The following is a 20,292-nucleotide window of genomic DNA, read 5'->3' as shown; positions in this document are numbered from 1 at the left end:
GTTCTGAATTTAGATCCAGAGTCATTCACTGAGATGGGCAGCTATAGAAATTGAACAAACAAACAAATAGGCTGTCAGTTGGCTTCCGAGTGCAATTCAAGGTGCTGGTTATTACTTATAAAACCCTATATCCATGATGGTAAACCAATGGCATGCATGCCCAAAGTAGCACACCGAGCTATGTCCCCTGGCACGTGCAGCCTCACCCGTTCCTCTTGTGGGTTTCTGGCGTGCCTGCACCAATCAGTGGCCTTCGTGTGTGCATCAGTGCCGGAAACAGTGCCATCTTCCATTTTCCAGCGTGAGCCTAGGCGCTGACCAGCTGATTGTCACACACACATGCACACTAGTACCTGGAGAACTAGCTGGCCATTGCGCACACCGGAAACTGGAAGTTCATTTTCCGATGTGTGCATGCCCCCTGGGCAGTTCCTCTTCTGGGTTGCAGCTCCAATGCGCATATGTGTCTGTGCGTGGAATGCATGCACGCATTCCCTTTTTGGCACTCAGTGTCAAAAAGGTTCATTGTTGCTGCCTTATATGATATTATAAGGTCTGGATACTGAGAGATCATTTATCTTCTAATGACTGTATGAGGTAAGTTCCTAACTGATATATAAAATAATACAATACAATAGAATTGGAAGAGACCATGGAGGTCTTCTGATATAATATTTTTGGGAAGGGCTTATTTTCAGGGGAGGGCTTATATTAAAGCTTGTGCTCAAAAGCCCCATTGGGCTTACTATCTGGGGAGGTCTTATTTTCAGGGAAACAGGGTAATAATCTTCCAATATTTAAAGGGCTGTCACAGAGAAGAGAGGGTCAACCTATTCTCAAAAGCACCTGAGGCTAGAGCAAGAAGTAATGGATTAAACTAGTGAGAGATCCGATCTAGAATTAAGGACAAATTTTCTAACGGTGAGAAAAATTAATCAGTGGAATGGCTTGCCTCCAGAATTCATGGGTGCTTCATCTGCAGAAGTTTTTAAGAAGAGAACTATTTTTCTGAAGTGATATGGCGCCTTCTGCTTGAGCAGGAGGTTGGATTAAAAGACCTCTAAGGCTCCTTCTTATTCTGTTATATCCAATTCTTGGAGACCGGACAAATTATTCCAGTTTTCTTGATATGGTTTTTCAGAAGTGATTTTTCATTGCCTTCTTCCTATGACTGAGAGAAAGTGTCTAAAGAAAGGTTGTCCAGCTGGCTTTGTGCATAAGGCAGAACTGGAACTAACAGTTTTCTAGCCTGAAGCCTTATCCACTACACCAAACTGTCTCTCATGATCTATATATACCATTCTACTGTCTTTCATATTTCTTCAAAATATCTATTCTTCTGTCAATTGGACAGCTCTGAGATTTATCTTTTTTAAAATACTGAATGCTATCTTTGGTAATACTGTAAAATGAAAATAACACTTTATCTTTTCTTCTTTTTAAATACTGTTTCATTTTTTTAAAATGTTCTGGTCTATTTTCCAAGGATAGGAGGACTCTGATCATATACAACTTGCCACATTATGGGGGCCCATGGTATTTTGCTTTTTGCATTTAGGATATAAATAGCAGATGAAACCCTGGAAGACTAGCACTGGTAGAGAGAATTATTAAGTCATTATCCCAAAGGAGGTAGCTGAATGAGGGTATGAAGGGCTAGCAGGCATCTAGGAGAGAAAATTTGATTATTATTATTTTTAGATTTCTATCCTATTGATTTTCAGTCATTTGTTTAAAATGCTTATGATACCTAAAACAGTTGTTGTGAACATCCTCAAATGAGAGAATGGGAGGGAGGGAGGGAGGAAGGGAGAGAGAGAGAGAAAATAATCTCAATAACCTTTAGTACCAGTAATCATGATTACATTTGTGACCGCTTGATAATCTCAGAAGTGGTACATTGCTTTGTAATGGTTTCATTTATATCAATACAATACAATAGAAGTGTTGCAAGGGACCTTGGAGGTCTTCTAGTCCAATCCCCTGCCTAGGCAGGAAACCCTATACTGTTTAATATTAATAACTCTAGACAGCTTATAACACAATAAAAGAATATGCAGGCATTAATTATTAACATAGTAGCAGTTTGTACAAGTCTTATTGTTCCCAAATAGAGCTAATGTTCCATTGAAAGATAGTTATCAGTAGCAAATAAGTAGAATCTCTATTTTTCCGGTTCTGTTTAGAGACGTACAGGAGAGGAAATCACATAATGTACAGTAATTGTTCCTGTATTCAAAGCCTGTTAGATCTGCCTAAGGCCAGTTTTTATTGCTGGCTGAGTCAACATGCATAGAGTAGGCCTCATAACCATTTGTTTTAACTTCTACTTATCTCTTCCTATTCTAGGCAGCTGTTTCACAAGAACCATTACAGAATATGGATTTTATCATATTTGTGTGTGTGTGTGTGTGTGTGTGTGCGCGCGCCTGTGGAATTGAAAGTGTTGCCTCTGTTCACATCCTTAAATAACATTAAGTAAATCTTTGTCAGGAATTCTAGCTTTATATTTGTAAAATATCTTCTTAATGGAACCATTCCTAATATCCCACTAATATCCATGTTTATTGATGTTGAGTTACTAGCATAGCATTCTCTGTTAAAATGTTCGTTTTTATTTTTTTCATAAGGTATGTGTTGCAGACACTGCAAGTCTACATAAAACCTACTGATACTGCTTACATTCTTAGGCAATCCTGATCTGAAAGACAAAGAGGACCAGTTTGGAAGAACTCCTCTCATGTATTGCATCTTGGCTGATAGACTAGACTGTGCTGAGGTTTTATTGAAGACAGGAACAGATGTTGATAAAGCCGACCATAGTCAGAGGACAGCTCTCCATCTTGCTGCACAAAAGGTAACTAAATACACTGGAATCAGAAGTACCTAAGACAATCTTACCTGCATTTTTCAGATGAAAGTCATCCTTTGTCTCCTTTGTTGCCCTAAGGCAAGCCATTCTTGATACTAAATAGAATGCTTAAAAATAGAAAGCTGTAGCAAAGTTGTTCAAAATTAATATACAATAAATATTCACAAATTCTTTGATTCAGAACAAATTAATTTTAGGGATTATCGATGAAAGCCACCTTGCTACCAGTAATATATGTGACTGGAATGGGGATGCAGGTAGAATCTGAGCCAGTATGTGATGCAGCTGCTAAAAATGCTAATCTATCTCAGGATACATTAATAGGGCCATTACTGAAAGAAACTACTTTATTTTACACATAGACACATTTACTGGAGGAAAAAATGATTAAGAATTAGGTGGAAAAATGGAGAAGCTGAATAGCACAGTGGATTTTTTGTACTTGTATGCTTTTATAAAAAGGTTTTTAATATTCAGAATTACCTTTCATAAACTGTAAATGAGTCATTAATTTTAAGTGCGATAATTATCAGTACTCAAGCATCCATTCAAAATGTTTAAAAGATTCTAAGACTGTAAAACTTTTTGAAAATTGCTTGTGTATTCTGAAAGTAGTATTACCATATTTGAACTTTAAAAACAGTCCTTTATGTTTAGTTGAAATCTCTTTTAGCTAACTAGTATTCTCTGCTGATATGTTTTATATCTGACATCTAATCTTGCTTGTCACTGACTTGCACGCACTGAGTTGACAGACAATATCTAGCTAAAAAGGTCAGACTGAAAAAAAACAGGGGAAAAAGGTGTGATATATTGAATTAAGGTGACTAACGAATCAGTTCCAATGAAAGTGACTGTCAACCATCCTACTCAGTGCATGCAGCAAATAAAGATTCCTGGGCCATTTTTTGTTTCCAAGAATATAATTTACTGAGCAGATATGGATATGGAAGTAGTGAAGCCAGTTATAAAGGTTTCACATGCAAACAGTAGTTATACATTCTTTTTTCCTTGGCCCTCCCATTATCACTTTACTCCATCCAATCAATTGTTTAGTTTCTTTGGGAAAAAGATTCTGGTGAACTTTCCCAGCTGGTGACCTTGAAACACTGGTATGTCTTACCGCAGAGTCTGTGCTCTTGCATTCCATTACTTTCTTCCTTGAATTCCAACCCATATCCTCCCACCCCTTTTGCTTCTTGGATGTGAGCTGGGTTTGCAAATCGAGCCATGACAGTGACTTTGAATTGTTTTTTTCTTAATATCCTCAGTATGTGTGTTGATATGTACTTACTTGAGAGTTTTAACAAAGCAAGCAAAGTACCTGTATTTCTATTTATCCCCATAAATAAAGGGCAAGTATATTTTGACACTAGAAGCAAGTACATTGTAGCATAATAGATTAACATTGAGCTTTCAAAAACCTAAATCTACTATTAGCCTGTTTGGCAGTACCTTGATTGGGATTGTTTACTTGATTTTTAGACAGTCATTAATTTTGGTGTTTATCCTGGTGGGTGGTGTTTTGGTCTTTTTGTTCCCCTTTGACTTGTTGATTGTCTCTACTCTGGTTTCTCTTCAGTTCGTATAAATCTTTCACCTTTTGCACAGTATGCAGATGTTGTTTATGTCTATGTGTCTATTGAGGGATGGCCAATTTGTTAGAATACCAGGCTTCCAGAAATTCTCTAGCATTTTTAGATTTGGCTTGGTCTAGGATGTTCACTGTTTCCCAGTTAAATTTGTCCATATTTTGTGAAATTAAAGAGTTTTCATAATATCTTCTGACTGCTGGTGGTGTTATGGATGCTTTCTGCTAGTTTTCTGCATGTTTGACCCACTGCTCATCTAAATAGAGTTGTTATATAACATCTCTTATGGGAGTTTCAGTTATTGGTTTGGTAGTGGAGCATTTGATTTCTGTGGGTGGTTTTTCAGTACACTTGTGTTTCTAGTGTGTTGTCACCCACATGCAAGGATTAAAGATTTGACAGAGAGGTTCAGTAAGATAACAAAACCCACTGATTATTATCTCTTTCTTATCTTTTATATTGGGATATAAGTAATACAAGTAAGATCCTTAAAAAATCAGTGGCCTATGAGCAATTAGGCAGGAAAGACAAAGAGAGGAATTTAGACCTTTTTTTTTTCAGAACGACATAAATCTTTCTCAAGAATTGATATGATACAGATTTCTAAAAGTCTTGCAAATAAAAATTTAAAAGTAGGTATCTTACATAAATCTTTTTCGGACCAGAATCATTATTTTGATATTTAGAAAAAATATTCTGAATTATATAGATGGAGACTAAATGCATATATTCCACAAAAGGGGATGATTGTAAAGGATTATAAAAAGCAATTAAATGAATATTTGATAATAACATGGATTTTTCATCTCAAGGTACCGCCCCTGATGGCAGCCTCTCTGAAATGGTCTCTAATAGCTTTGATGATTTTTAAAAATTATTTTCTGTGACTCACTGCAGATTACATACACAAAAGATGAGATCCTGAACATCAGGCAACAGATTCTGAACACCAGGCATCTCTCTAGGAATATTCCTCTTCTACTCTTTACAAATGAAGAAGTAATTTTGAAGAAATCACTATTGGGTAGAATTTCTGTAACTAAGATGAATGTCTTACCAAAGATACTTTTTTTTGTTACCAATCCTTACAACTGATATTCCTTTTAAACAATGGCAGATAGATATTTCTAAGTTTATATGGCAAGGGAAAAAGAAAACCCAAGAATTAGATATAAACAACTGCAAGATGCTAAGGAAAGAGGGGGTTTGGATTTACCAAACTTGAAATTGTATTTCAATGATTGTTGTTTGGTCTGGCTAAAAGAGTGGGTAAATCTCCAGAGTAGGAGGCTATTTGATTTAGAAGGTCATGAATTAAGATTTGGAAGTCACAGTTATTTATGATATGAAAGGTTAAAGTAAATGCTGATTTTAATAATCATTTTGTTAGACATGCCATTCTAAGAGTTTGGAATAAAGATAAAACAATGTTTTCTATGAAGATGCCTCTTGGGGTGCCCCCCCTCCCTCGCTTTTTTCAGAAAAGAAATAGGGGCGAAGTTGGACTGATGGACTTATGGTCATAAAATATCTTTTAATTTTGGTGATCCTATACTCAAATCTGAGGAGTTAGAATCAGAATGACATGTCTGCCCTTGGTTTACATATTTACACTTGAAAGAAAGATTTAACCTAGACAAAAAGTTATGGATTTGACTTTGTTAAAAAGGAATAGGAAATCCTACTGTGTGGTAGTGATGAACATATTATTGCTAATGTCTATAAAATGTCATTGAATTTGAATTTGGAAAATGAGTATGTAAAGCATTGCATGATTCAGTAGGCAAGGAACTTTGGATATAATGTTATGGTTGAACAATGGGAGAATATATGGATGAAAGGTTTAAAATTATAATTTTAATTTTTAATTTTTTCTTTTAAATTATTATTTAAAAGAAAAATATTATAAGATGGTGTATTGCTGGTATTTAACAACAGACAAGTTGCCAAGAATCTATAAAGGTATTTCAAATGAATGTTGGAAATGCTAAGGTAAAGTAGGGACTTTTATCATTTATGGTGGATGTTTGATAAAGCAAAGAAATATTGGAGTAAATTTATATCCTAATGCAGAAGATACTTAATTTGAATATAAAGATAAAACCAGAAATTTTTATTTTGAGTTGCTTTTGGAAAAAGACTTGGAAATTTCTTTCGGAACTTTAATGTTATATATGTTGAAGGCAGCAAGATTACTATATGCACAAAAATGGAAGGATATTTTGATTCCCACAATGGACGAATGGCTGCAAAAGTTGATAGAGTTAGCACAGAGACTAAATTGACTGTTTTGATTAAAAAAAAACAACCACAACTACTTTTATTTCTATTTCGAAACTGCTTCTGGGCTTTGTTGTGCTTGAGCTGGAAAAAAATGAAACTTTGATTTTGGGTTTTACCCTATCTTGATTAGATAGACCTATTATTATAGAAATGGCTAGTTTACTATTACGGAAAAGTAAAAAGTTAAGGTTTGGTATTATTATCTTATTAGACTACACCAAAGGGAATTGGAAATCAATACATTTCTTTCTTTTCCCCTTCTTTTCAACACTTTTCCTTCCCCTATTTTTCCTATTCTTTTTTGTATTTTATATTATAAACTAATAAAAAAATTTTGGCTGAACAAACAGTAGCTCTCAGCAGCATGACAAAATGAAGGAAATGGAGGAGGAGACAGAGGAGGGGTAAATGAATACCATGTTTCCCTGAAAATAAGCCAGGGTCTTATTTTCTTTTGACCCCTGAAATAAGTGCTTGGCCTTATTTGTGGGGAGGTCTTATTATTTTTGAGGTACAGGAGGCGGCGAGCATGGCCACTTCATGGCTGCTGTTGTGTTGCAATATTTCCGGGGATGGCTTATTTTCAGGGGAGGGTTTATTTTAGCTTATGCGCTCAAAAGCCCAATTGGGCTTATTATCCAGGGAGGTTTTATTTCGGGGGAACATGGTAGGAATGCTCCATAGACTGAGAAAAAGAGGGGTAAGAACTTCTCTCCCTTCATTCCATCTAATTACACTTACTTGTAAAGAAAATGGATGAACTGTTCCTTTTAAATAAGATTAACTCAGACTTTTCCAACTCAATAGCTCTCTACTTCACAGAAACGTGACTAAATAATTCGATAAATGATAGCAGCTTACAAATCCTAGGGTTTCAGATTCAAAGAGCAGACAGAATTGTAGAAACATCAGATGAAAAGATAGGAGATGGTATCTGTTTTTTATATTAGCAACAGTTGGTGTAAAAATGGTACTACACTAAATAAATTTTGTGATGTGGACTTAGAGACACTAACTCCTTTTTGTAGGCTTCAGTTCAGTGTTCAATGCCATAATTCCAGAAATTCTTCTAGCTATGCCTGACCACACTTGGATTGTAAGCTTTCTAACAGACAGAAAGCAGCAGGTGAAGCTAAGTAAATCACATCAAATACCCATTTAATTAGCGCTGCTGCCCCCCAGGAATATGTGCTCTCTCCATTACTCTTTTCTCTTTATATCTATGACTGCATCTCGAAGGATCTCTATGTTAAAATATTGAGGTGTGGACAGTATTTTGGTGTCTTTTGAGATGGTAATCAGTCTGCATATAGACAGGAGTTTGAACAACTGGCCCTGTGGTGCAGCTGGAACAACCTGAAGTTGAACATACTTAAAACTGTAGAGATTACAGTGAATTTTAAGAAGAGCCCTCCTATTCTACCACCTCTTACTATATTACATAACACAGTTATCAACAATAGAGACCTTTAGGTTTCTGGATTCTATAATCTCCAAGGACTTGAAATGGATACCTAACATTAGAACCATTATTAAAAAGGCACAACAAAGAAAGTACTTCCTGTGGCAAATCAGAATGCTCAGACTGCCTAAGGAACTGATGACACAGTTCTACAGAGGAATTGCTGTACATGACATTTGTATTTCTATAATTGCCTGGTTTTGTACAGGAAGCAAACGATAGGCACAGACTTAGTTTGGACTGCAGAAAAAAGAATTGCAACCCTGCCTTCTATTGAGGACCCGTATACTGCCCAAACGAGAAAGAAGGTTGAGAAACTGTTTCAATCTCCTCCCTTCAGGATGTCACTATAGAGCACTGCATGCCAAAACAACTAAACAAAAGTTTTTCCCCTCATGCCATCACTCCACTGATCACCTAGTTCTCATAGCACAGTCTTATGTCTAAGGATATTTACCATGTAGTAGCTTGTAGTACTATTATACTTCTATTGGTATCTTATGATTATATTTCTTTGTTATTTGTATATATATATTGAGAGCTTATGCAATGGAGACAAATATAAGTAGCTTGCAAATTTGAAAAATCCTGACATACCTAGTGACAACTTTGCAATACAAAAAGTAGAGGAGGGAACTGGATGGAGAGCAATTCCAGCTTAAGTCTTATTGATAGGAACAAAATCATTGAGGGAATAGAAGTTATAGGAACTTTGGTCAAGGCAATCATGTTATACTTGAATTCACCCTAATTACAACCACAGGGAATTGAATCAAGTCAAACTACTATTTTACCGTGTAATTAATTTTTAGACATTCTTCTTTGCAGTGCTCAGCTAATATTTGGAATAACCATTTTTTATGTATTTCAAAACTGATAGACACCAAGCAGTATTCAACAGTTTTTGAAACATCTGCTGGGCCAAAAAGTCTGGTGTTATTTATTTAAATTCTGAAAATCCAATAATATCCAAATCCTTAGATGTGTATGAAATGTATCTTTAATTCCAATGATTTTTATATACACTCAATTAAGAGAAACAAATGCCTGAGCAAATGACAAATTCTGTAATCAAACTATCTGAAAAAAGAGTACAAGAATAATAATATAACTTGAATAGTTATGGTGTCTTTAATTACTTTTGATTTCTCTGTCACAGTGCTTTGATATAAATCCTTTGCTATTGCCTTTACAGAAGAGTTTTTAGTGCAGAAAATTTTAATGTGACACATGTAATTATTGAACCATACATTATTATATTAAATCTTCTGCTATTTGCAATAAGCAGCTATTTGGGAAATTACTTTTATCAGCTTCTTTTTGAGCTGAGGAGTATGAGTGCAACCTAGTGGAGAAATGAGACATCAGCATTTGCATTTCTTGGGTGTTTGTATTGACAAATGATAGTCTGTTATTGACATCTGTATCCCTTGACAGTACATCCATCCTAGTTTACCCATGGTGGTCAAATGCCTTAATTTTTCTGGCCTTTAATTTAGTCAACATTGGAGCACATTTTGAAGGGATAAGAGAAGGAACAGATCCAAAAGTGTCAAGCTTCAACAGCAAAATTGTTAGCAACAATCAAGCTGTCATAATGTTATGATTTGTTCATTTTTATACCATTTATTAGCCTTTACTTGTTGTGCCATTTGGCCTCTAGGGCAGATAAAGTGCTGTCTAATTTGGGAGGTTTGCTTCTGTCAGAGTGGCTTCCAGAGAGAAAGTGTTAGCTGCAGTGACAAATAATCAATAGCTGTCATTGTCATGAGGAACATGAGTAGTTGGGCCTTTCATCTAGAGGATTAGAGGTCTAATTGGATTGAGAATAGGGGAGGATGGGCTGTTGTGTAACCCCATCAGATCTATGTAGCTGTCAAATGTCAGTGTTATTCATCCTGAAAAGAAAGTGAATGATATCTTTCACAGCTTGAGGGTGTAATTCAGCAGAAGCTTCTGAGAATGTAATAGAGAAAATAAAATCAGCAAATATATGCTCTGACCTTTTAAAAATATATACATCCATGCTGGCATATCTGTTTCTTTATATAGCTATCTTAGTTGAATACTATTCAGACTGGCTATTTATATCTTCACTAAAAAGTCATTTAATTACTCTGATAAGAATGTTAAGTGTAAAAGATTCAATGAATAAATAGCATTAATCATAAGAATGAAAAATGCCCCCATAAATAATAAATAAAATATTCATTAATTGTTTGCATATGCACACTCCCTACAGAAAAAATTATTCTGATGCATTAATATGAAATACATATAGAATTCTTCTTCATTTCTGGTATTCAGACTTTTTGATATACCTAAAAGAAATTTTTATTCTTATTATTGAGTCCAATCTTAATAAAGAAATAATCTTCTGAGAAAAATGCTTAAATAGGTTTATGATTAGTAATATTATGCAGAAGTTGGTGGATGAGAAGTTGGGAAACAATAGTATGTATCCATCTTCCTTCAACCTCCAATTTAAATGTAATATGCAAATAGGATTTTCCAAGAAACAAATCGGAATATAAGTATCATCTGTTCTCTGAATAGGAAAATGTTGTATTCTATTAACAGTTAAACAATTTTTATTACTAAAAATATACAATAAGTATAAATGGTGCAATAAAATTCAGCATATACAAGGGTTAAAAAAGAAGGGGAAAAAAGTCTCTTCGCAACAGACTCCATCCTCCAGCACCCAGATCTGTCACGTCTGTTTGTGGTTGAAACAAATGTTTCAGACATTGCAGTTGTAGTGCAATATTACTCCAGGAACAAGCCTCTCTGGCCACTGGACAACTTTCCCCCCTTATTCATGCAAGTTACATTTTGTGGAATCAGTGAATGCCCTGGAGCAATACTTGTGCTATTTTGTGAACATTTGGCAAGACAATTGGGTGGACTTGTTGGCTGTGGTGGAGTATACAATAATGCACTGCATAGGTCCATATAGTTATCACTGTTCATAGCCACTTGTGTCTGTTCCCTTTGGCCCCATTCGACTCTCTGGTACTGGCTGCCACAGATTTCTTGTAGGAGCTCTAGGCGGTGCACCAGCTATTAGAAAGACCACCTGGACTAGTCCAAGGAAGACTACGAAAAGTTTGCAAATCAGCACCGGCAGGCTATACTCCTCCCCCAGGAGTCAGCAATGGTCTCATTTCTACTTGGCATCTTCGGTCTGTGAGCCCATCCCAGAAACTGGAACATTGATGCTTGGGACCTTTCCCAGTAGAGGGGGCTATTAACCCTGTGGCCTACTGGTTGATTTTGCCTGCCCACTTTAGGGTTTATTAAGTCTTTCATTGGTCTCTTCTCAGTTATGCAGCACCTGCCACTCTTCATCAGACTGTGGAACTGCCACCTGTTCAGATATTAGTCCAGGGATAGCCGAAATACAAAGTGGAGCCTAACATGAACTCTAATTTCTGAAGAGAGTGTTTCCAGTATCGTGTAGACTAGAAGGGCTATGATCCTGAGGACATGTCCTGGAGGAGACTGATGCTGTGCATGCCCAAGGGTTGATCCATCCGTTCTACCACCAGTAACCACAAAAACCTGGTCCGCAAGGCCCTGGGAGGATAGGTCATGCTGGGGGAATAGTGTGATGACTCATTCAACTTCTTCCCCCTTTGAAATAATGCTCCAGTCCAGGAAGGAAAAGAGAAGGAGAAAGATTAATAAGTAACAATTCAATGAAGTTTATCAGGATATTGGGCATGAAATGTATGTAGGAGTTTTAGTGCCCACACATGTTGGACTACGCATTTGGCCTCAGAGAGAGAAAATGTTTCCATAAAATCAGGTATTGGAATTTGTCCTTATGGAAACTTGAGTACAAAATACTGGTTTTGCTGGTTTAAGAAGACTACAATGGAAAACAGGATGTACTTTTCTAAGGTTCTTTAATTTAAGTTCAATAATCACTAAGTTTATAATTCTCATGATGGGGAAAATGAATTTAGATGCAAGCTTTTTCAAAGGTTGTCTAGACTATCTCCTATTTCAAACTTCTCCTGTGATCTCTTTTTGTCAGTGCATTTCTTATATTCTTCCCTAGCCTCATCCAAAGCATGGACAAGTAGCTTGCAATTGTTTCATCCACTCCATCAGGGAGCAGAATTTAGGTGGCTCCTCTGGGAGTTCAGGCATGGCTATAAAGCCTCTGCATGGCATGGCTATAAAGTTTCTGCCAGTTGCAACTTGGAAAAGGGTAAAACCAGTGCTGCTATGCACTGCATTATTATACACCAACTCTCCAAATGGGAGCAGTTTGGTCAACAATCTAACTGATAATTGACATAGCATCTAGCCTTTGATACACATACAAACACACCATTCCAAGTTTGGGGACTTTTATCCACAAAGGAAAGAGAGGTCCTTCTCCCCAAGCTTGGGCATAATTGACAGCTTGCCAGGTCAGATGTGGATGAAAGTCCCCAAGTTTGGAATGGTGCATGTGTGTATGCATGCAGCATGCTGAAGGAGATGTCCTTCTCCAAAGCCCAGAGCATTATCATTTTTCCAGGGCACTGCTCTGGAGAGTCCAAGCAAAGGTTAAATACAGCCAATCTGCCCAGAACTGAATTGAAACTTGAAGCCATGTCTTTGATGCTGACCATCTTCAGTATTTTTCAATTCAGCTAGCCCAGTGGACATGCTTCGAGATTCTCTTCAGTTCTACAGATTGCTTGGACTCTCCTAGATTTAAAAGTAGGAAATATCCCTTTAATTGTATCTATTACGAGCAGGCTTGTTGAGAGAAAATTTCCTTTTCTCTTAATTGGCTATTTGCTCACCTCTTAGTCCTCCTGGTATCCTTGGCTTGCTCGGGCGCCGTAGGGCTACAGGCAGCTGTGGTGGGAGGCGTGTGGGTCGGAGTGCTGATGCCAGAGCCGTCACAGCACCCCCGCTGTGGTCGGGATCACCGCTGAAGGCTCCATTGCTGCCGACCGCGCTTTGAAGAAGCCGGCGTTCGGTGCGGCTCTTCAGGGCTCCTATCTAGCCTCAGCAGCCATTTTAGGCTGCATGACTGATGCAGTGGCCATTTTGAGAAGGTCAGAAGTTCTGACCGCCATTTTGTTTAGCCAGTTTCACTTTCTGAGTACATTGCAGCAGCTGCCTGGTTGCCTGACTCACTGCAGGTCGCCCCAAGGAGGCTCTTTGTCCAGTTTTTGCTGGCGATTTGACTCCTAGCCTTTAACAACTATCAGCTTGATGCGGCAAGGGATTGTGGCTCACTTAGGTTGCCTTCCATTACCTGACCTGCCATGTGCTGGGAGCTGTTAACGCTTGCACCAGAATCCTGTTTGACTGGATCTGATCTCAGTGGTCTTCTGTATCTCTCTTCTGAGCTCTTGGGTCCACAGTCTGCAACTGTGAAAATGGTGAGTTGAGGTAGTTCCCTGTCTGTTTCATTTAGATCCCAACCTTACAGCCATGGCAGATCAGATCCCTGAGAATTCAGAGTAGCTTGGGCTCTCTTCCAAAGCATTCTCCAGGCAAGCTGGCAAGGCTGCCCAGGAGGCCATCAGGGGCAGCAAACCCTACTCTAGGCCAGGACCCAAGCAGGGATCAGGCCCAGATAGGGACGCTATCCGTCACCAGAAAGCCTTAGAGAAGCACTTTTCCAAGGCTCAGCAGCTGGCCCAAGCCTCCCAGTCGGTATCTCCAGTGGAGCCCTCCATGGAGATCCAGCCAGAACAGGGGCAACCTATTTCCAATAGTGATGAAGAAGGACAGAAGTTCTCTCCCACTGCCTCCCTTGCCATGGTAGCTTCCCAGGCCCCTCATTGGCTGACTGGGCTGATCTCTTCGCCTGCCCATCAGACCTGGAGAAAGAGCCAGTTCCCATGGGTTCCTTAGTCCCCCAGAAACCAGCTGGCTGTCTCACTTCAGGGGTCCGACCTGTCGAGGATCAGGGCCCTAACCTTTCAGCAGAAATGCAAGATGTCATTACCAGGGCTATATCCCAGGACATAGAGGCGGGCATGCTGCAGCGGGGCAAGCGCCCACGCAAGACTCGACATCTCCAGCGTCCTTGACCCAGCCTTCTCAGTCTCCACATTCCTCCCTGGCTAGCGAGGATTCCGACTGGGAAGAGGAGGACATCCTACCTAGGCCGGAACCTGAGTTTTCAGGGGATGAAGGTGTTGCCTCCAAAAAACCTGTCTTTTCAGGTTTGTTTAAGCTTGCCAACTTCAAGACTATTTTCAATAAGGCTAAAGCCTCGACCCGCTTGGGGTCTACCCCTCCAGCTCAGGGAACTATTGAACCGGATGATCTGTCTGAAGGTCTCTTTGAGGAGCCTGTGTCAGCCCAAGAGATAGTGCCAATTCCCAAACTTTTTCTGAATGTGGTGCAAAAGCAATGAGCGCAATCGGCTACCCTTGCTACTCCCAGTGGTAATGATAAAACGTTGTACATGGTAGATGGAAGTCTGGAAGACTTACTTAAATTGCCTCCCATTGACCCTCCTGAGGCAGCACTTACCTCATCCTCTGTGCTGCCCCCTGATCTCCTGGAGGGACTCAAGGTGAAGTACAAGAAAACAGAACGCCTGCCATAAAACTCATCAGGCCACTGCTTGGGCGATTAAAACTTCTGCCTCTGCGTCCTTCCTTTCTAGGGCTGCCCTCCTCTGGTTGAGACAATTACTCACCAAACCTCCAGGCGGAGATACCAAATTGAGGCAGAATGACAATAAAATTGTGGTGGCTACTGAGTATACCACCAATGCCATCCTGAGTGCCGCCAAGTTTGCATCCAAGGCTTTGGCATCCAATGTCACTACCCATCGCCTCTTGTGGCTCAGGCACTGGAACGTCGATATGCGTTCCAAGTGGAAACTTGCTTCTGCCCCCTTTAAAGGGGACAAGCTTTTCAGGGAGGTCCTGGACCTGGTCCTTGTGGAAAATAAGGATAAAAAGAAAGTAATGCCATTGGTCACTAAGAAATCTGACCGGAAGGACTCCAACTCCTACAGAAGGCAGCCCTTTCGGGACACGGAGCTTTCCACCAGCTCCCCTCCCTTCCATTGGCCATACTCACAGCATACTGACAGGTCCCAGGACCATCAACCATTTCGCAACGGAGGTTGTCAGCAGAATTTCTCCAAGCGTCCCTTTCGAGAGGGGTCTGGTTCCTGACCTTTCAAAAGATATAAGTGACCACCACCGGATAGCTCCCATAAGAGGGCATCTCCAGCTGTTCCACACCTAATGGGAGCAGATCACATCAGACCAGTGGGTCCTAAGGACAATCCTCTTGGGTCTGACCTTAGAGTTTCTTTCTCCTTCCCCGCCACTTCATTCGTTGTCCCATTCCCTCGTGTCTCATCAAGAAGGCTCTCATGGAACAGGAGATCTGTCATCTAAGAACATCAGGGCCATAGAACCGATTCCACCAGGTCAGGAAGAACAGGCTTTTACTCCATTCTATTCCTGGTCCCCAAAAGCTCCGGGGAGTGAAGGGGAATCCTAGATTTAAAAGGGCTAAACTATAACATAACTTACCGGACATTCAAGATGCAGTCCCTTCAGTCCATCCTGGGCTGCATCAGGCCAGGAGACACGTTAATCTCTATAGATCTCAAAGAGGCCTACCTCCACATCCCCATTCGCAGAGCTCACTGCAGGTTCCTGAGATTCTTTTATGCCGGCTGGCACTACCAGTACCGGGCCTTGCCATTCGGCCTGTCATCAGCCCCCAGGATATTTACAAAGCTCCTTGCAGAGGTGGCAGCCTTCCTCAGATCTCATCCAGTGCGGCTTCATTGCTATCTAGACGACGTCCTCATCCAGTTGTCACCGCCACAGCAAGTGACTCAAGACCTGAGGTACACCATGAAGGTCCTTCAGGACTACGGCTCCGTAAATTTGGAGAAAAGTAATCTTCAACCAATGACCAGGTTACAGCACCTGGGCACCATCATCAACACCGTCACCTGCCAGGTCTTCCTGTTCCCAAAGCGGGTAGCGAGCCTCAAAGAATGGGTCCAACAGGTGCAGCGATCTCTTCACGCCAAAGTCATGCAGTTGTCGCAACTCCTAGGGAAGATTATATCTTTCCTGTCTATTGTTCCGTGGGCAAGACTCCATTCTTGTCCCTTGCAGTGGTTCCTGCTGCCCTGCCAGAGGGCCAATGAAAGCAGCTCAGTGAGGTTGGTGTTGGTCTTCCCGAAGGCATGTCATTCCCTCAAATGGTGGTTGTCTCCTGCCCTGGTGAGAGGCACCATGTTCAGGGAGCCGGTCTGTCTCACCATTACGACGGATGCCAGCCTTTACAGCTGGAAAGCCCACCTCCGCAATCAAATCACGCAGGGCAGGTGGTCTTCAGCCGAAGCCTCTCACAGCATCAATTGGCTAGAGCTGAGAGCAGTCAGGTTGGCCCTCATCCATTTCCGCCAAAACGTTCAGGGACATCACGTGAGAATGCTCACAGACAATGTAGCAACAAAAGCACACATCAACCACCAGGGGGGCACTTGCTCCAGATCCCTGATGACAGAAGCTGCCCTGGTCAGTGGGCGGAGAAACATCTACAATCAATATAGGCAAAGCGCATCTCCGGAGTAAGCAACATCCAGGCGGACTGGCTTAACAGGCACAGTTGACCACTCCAAGTGGTGACTACATCCGCAACTGTTCCACCGCCTGTCCCAGAGGTTCGGCCGTCCGCTGGTCTACCTGTTTGCCACTCCAGCCAAGACGCACCTTCCCAGATTCTTCATGAGGTTTCACGATACGCAAGCCAAAGGAGTCAACGCCCTGCACTGCCCATGGCCACAGGAACTGTTGTATGCATTCTCACCATTGCCACTCCGTCAACCCTCCTTGGCGGATTTCCCCAGACAAGGTCTCTCTCAGCCAGGGGGCGCTTCAACATCCGAGCCCCAGTGGCTATAGCTGGCCATCTGGCACTTGAGATGGATCTCCTGAGCAGGGGCAGTCTCTCTACCAAGGTTATCCACATTATCCAGGTGGCCTTCCATGGCCTGGATCTATGACGCCACCTGGAGGTTGTTCGACACCTGGTGCTGCTCTTATGGCGTATCAGGGACGTCAGCTACAATTCTGATCATTTTGGACTTCTTGCAAGATGGACTTAACAAAGGCCTGGCGCCCAACACACTACGACGTCAGGTGGCCGCGATTTCCACGATACTTGCTCCTGATGAACATTCCTCCTTTGGACGTCATCCTACTATCCATAGTTTTCTGAGGGGCACAACCAATCTGAGGCCCCTGGTGGTCCACAGATACCCATCATGGGACCTCAACATAGTCCTCCGCACCTTGATCGGTCAACTGTTTGAACCTCTTTGGTTGGCCAGCCTTAAACATTTGACCTTTAAGACCACCTTTTTAATTGCCATCACTTCTTGCAGCCCTGTTGGTTTGGGAGGACTTGTGTTTGATACAACAGGACAGGGTGGTCCTCAGGCTGGACCCAACATTTATCCCTAAGATCAACTCCTGGTTCCATCGGGCCCAGGAAGTCATTCTCCCAGATTTTTGTCTGCATCCCAGACACCCGAGGCAGAAGCGGTGGCACATGCTCGATATCTGTAGGACGCTACGCAAATACAGCAAGCGCACAACTGTGTTTCAGCATTCCGAATCGCTCTTCGTTTCTTTCCAACCCGCTTCTCAGGGCCGCAAGGTTTCCTCCTCTACTATTGGATGGTGGTTGAGAGCCTGCATTACCCTCGTTCACGTTCTTCAGTCCAAACCTATGCGTAGCCACATCACGGCACATTCTACGAGAAGTGCCGCCACCACGGCAGCCTGGGCAACGCAAGTACTGATTGAAGAGATTTTCAGGGCGGTTACTTGGACTTCCTTATCTCCGTTTGTTCAGAATTACAAATTGAACAAATTTGCTTCAGCAGAAGCAGCTTTTGGGAGGCAAGTTCTCCCAAAAGAACTTACCAGTGGAGAGACCCTGAACGTGACTGCTTCCCACCCTAGTGACATTTAGCTTGGGTATGTCCCTTGCTTGGACTCTCCAGAGCAGCGCCCTGGAAAATGACCATTGTCTTACCTGAAGGGTCATTTTTGGGGTGCTGCAAAAGAGACCCATCCTGGGGTCTATTTCCGCTGTTTTCCGTGCAGCATTCTGGAGTTTCCATTTGGATATTGTTCTGACATTTGACATTGTTCTTAAACTTGTTGTTGAACTTCTCAGTGCTCAACAGTTCCACGCCTTCATTGAAAAAATCTGAAGATGGTCAGCACCAGAGGCGTGGCTTCAAGTTTCAATTCAGTTCTGGGCAGATTGGCTGTATTTAACCCTTGCTTGGACTCTCCTTCGCAGTGCTCTGAAAATGACCCTTCAGGTAAGACAATGGTCATTCTCTCTCTGGTACCCCTCAGCTCAAGCAAAGCAGGAGGTGGAAAGCGACACTACTACATGTGGAAGCCCAGAGGAAAAAGTTTGCAGGAAGCAGTTTCCTCCTAGTCCAACTTCTGCCTTGACAGATCTCTGGAGAAGAGGGGGCAGGAGAGCTGCATGAGGGAGGCTGGCCAGGGAAATGAGCTTGATAAAGATAATAAATATATGTTTGCCATGAATGTTTCCAAAAAGAAGGTGCAGACTATAGGACAAATTCTCTATTTCTGATAACAAAGAAAGAAATGTCATAGATGGGCAAATGAAATTAATCACATCAGGAAAGGAGCTAGGAAAATCATGAGATTGCATCTCAAGGCTCAACAGTATGAGGTATTGTTTTAGTAGTCCATTGCATCGAAAAGAAAGATTTTCCCAGAATTTCTTTTAACAAAATTTACTGAAGAGTAATGGAAAATTTATAATTGGCTTTAGTTTGATTTGTCACAGAGATTGCTGAAATGCAGTTAGCCTTTGGATTACGACCATTCATTAAATGAGTGTTCAGAGTTAAGATGGCACTGAGCAACTTAAAACTGGTCTATGAGGTTGCACCATTGCAACGTTCCTATGGTCATGTTATCATGATTCAAGCACTTGAGCAACAACTCACAATTATTAAGGCTGTCCTGTTTTGTGGTCTCATAATTGCTATTTGTAACCTTTTCTGATGGCTTCCCATAAGAAAAGTCAATGGGAAAATTGTCAAGAAATTGCAAGTCACTCCTAATCTCTTACTACTAGTGAGCCAGGTACTGCTATACCTATGCATTTAATTTTTCTTGGCCTACATGTAGAATCTTACTTTTCTTATCATTGAATTTCATAGATAGGCCCCAGTATTCCAGTCTCCCAAGGTCCTTCTATTTTAAATATGATATAACTGACAAAATCCCAGTATTTTGGGATTGCCAAAGAAGAGTCCATGGCAATAAAAATGATTATTATGATTAATGGCCACAAACCAATATCAGTACAGGTGGTTTGTTTCTGCCTTTCAGCCTGTTTTTCACTATGCCACTGTAATTTTTAATAAAAAATACTTGAGCTGTAACTGGTTCCCAGACTGGGAGATCCAACTACAAACTGTATACAAATATACAGAACTTACTGTATATCTGCCTTAAAATGCAGTTCTCAGCTTTTGGACGTTAATAAAAATCCCTTTCTTTTGTCTTTTTAGCTACAATCCCGGTCATTTAACTAATAGCCTGAACATGTTTCAACCATAAGTGCAGTCTTGCGCTATTTTTTTTTCTTTTTAAGAATTCAGTGACTTAAATCAAGAGGGAAAGGGCATTTTAGTCTTTTGTAGCATTAAGTTTGTCTAAGAAGGAAAGCTTGTATGCTCTGATTCTAGTTGAGCCATTATTTAGATGCATAGGGAGACAGAGAGGAATGAACAGGCACAAGTCCTTAATTAATTTCTGAATGTATGAGATCAGCACTTGAAACTAATCAATTAAGAGCTCTGGGAAACATTCCGATAGGATATTTGTATGTAGGCAAGAGACTTCAAGGCAGCCAAGGAACCTGACAAATCTTTGTCTATCTTGTCAGACTATCTGACAACCAGGTGGCATTGCTCAGGCAATCTTTTCTTTTCCCTATCATATATTATAGCACTCAAAGAGCTGAGAGTTCAGGCTCTTGCTTGACACTCAGAACATCTGTCAGATGGGCCT

At 40.8% G+C, this 20,292-nt stretch overlaps 1 protein-coding gene across 4 annotated transcripts in view; it reads left to right on the top strand.

Moving 5' to 3' along the window:
• The window catches only part of INVS (inversin), an 89,514-nt gene that overhangs the window by 6,692 nt on the left and 62,530 nt on the right, over window positions 1-20,292 (top strand). For all 4 annotated transcript variants that reach the window (XM_087713184.1, XM_087713183.1, XM_087713182.1 and 1 more), the window contains exon 3: window positions 2,691-2,857. In XM_087713184.1, coding sequence (XP_087569310.1) covers window positions 2,691-2,857 — 167 coding nt within the window. The remainder of the gene's footprint in view (window positions 1-2,690; window positions 2,858-20,292) is intronic.

This window comes from Thamnophis sirtalis, unplaced genomic scaffold, assembly GCF_051295495.1.
Source record: "Thamnophis sirtalis isolate CommonGarterSnake01/CBP01778 unplaced genomic scaffold, rThaSir2_p1.2 scaffold_4, whole genome shotgun sequence".
In the NCBI taxonomy this organism is placed as follows: domain Eukaryota; kingdom Metazoa; phylum Chordata; class Lepidosauria; order Squamata; family Natricidae; genus Thamnophis; species Thamnophis sirtalis.
The sequence above is the reverse complement of the archived record's forward strand: the minus strand, read 5'-3'. Positions and strand labels throughout refer to the sequence as shown.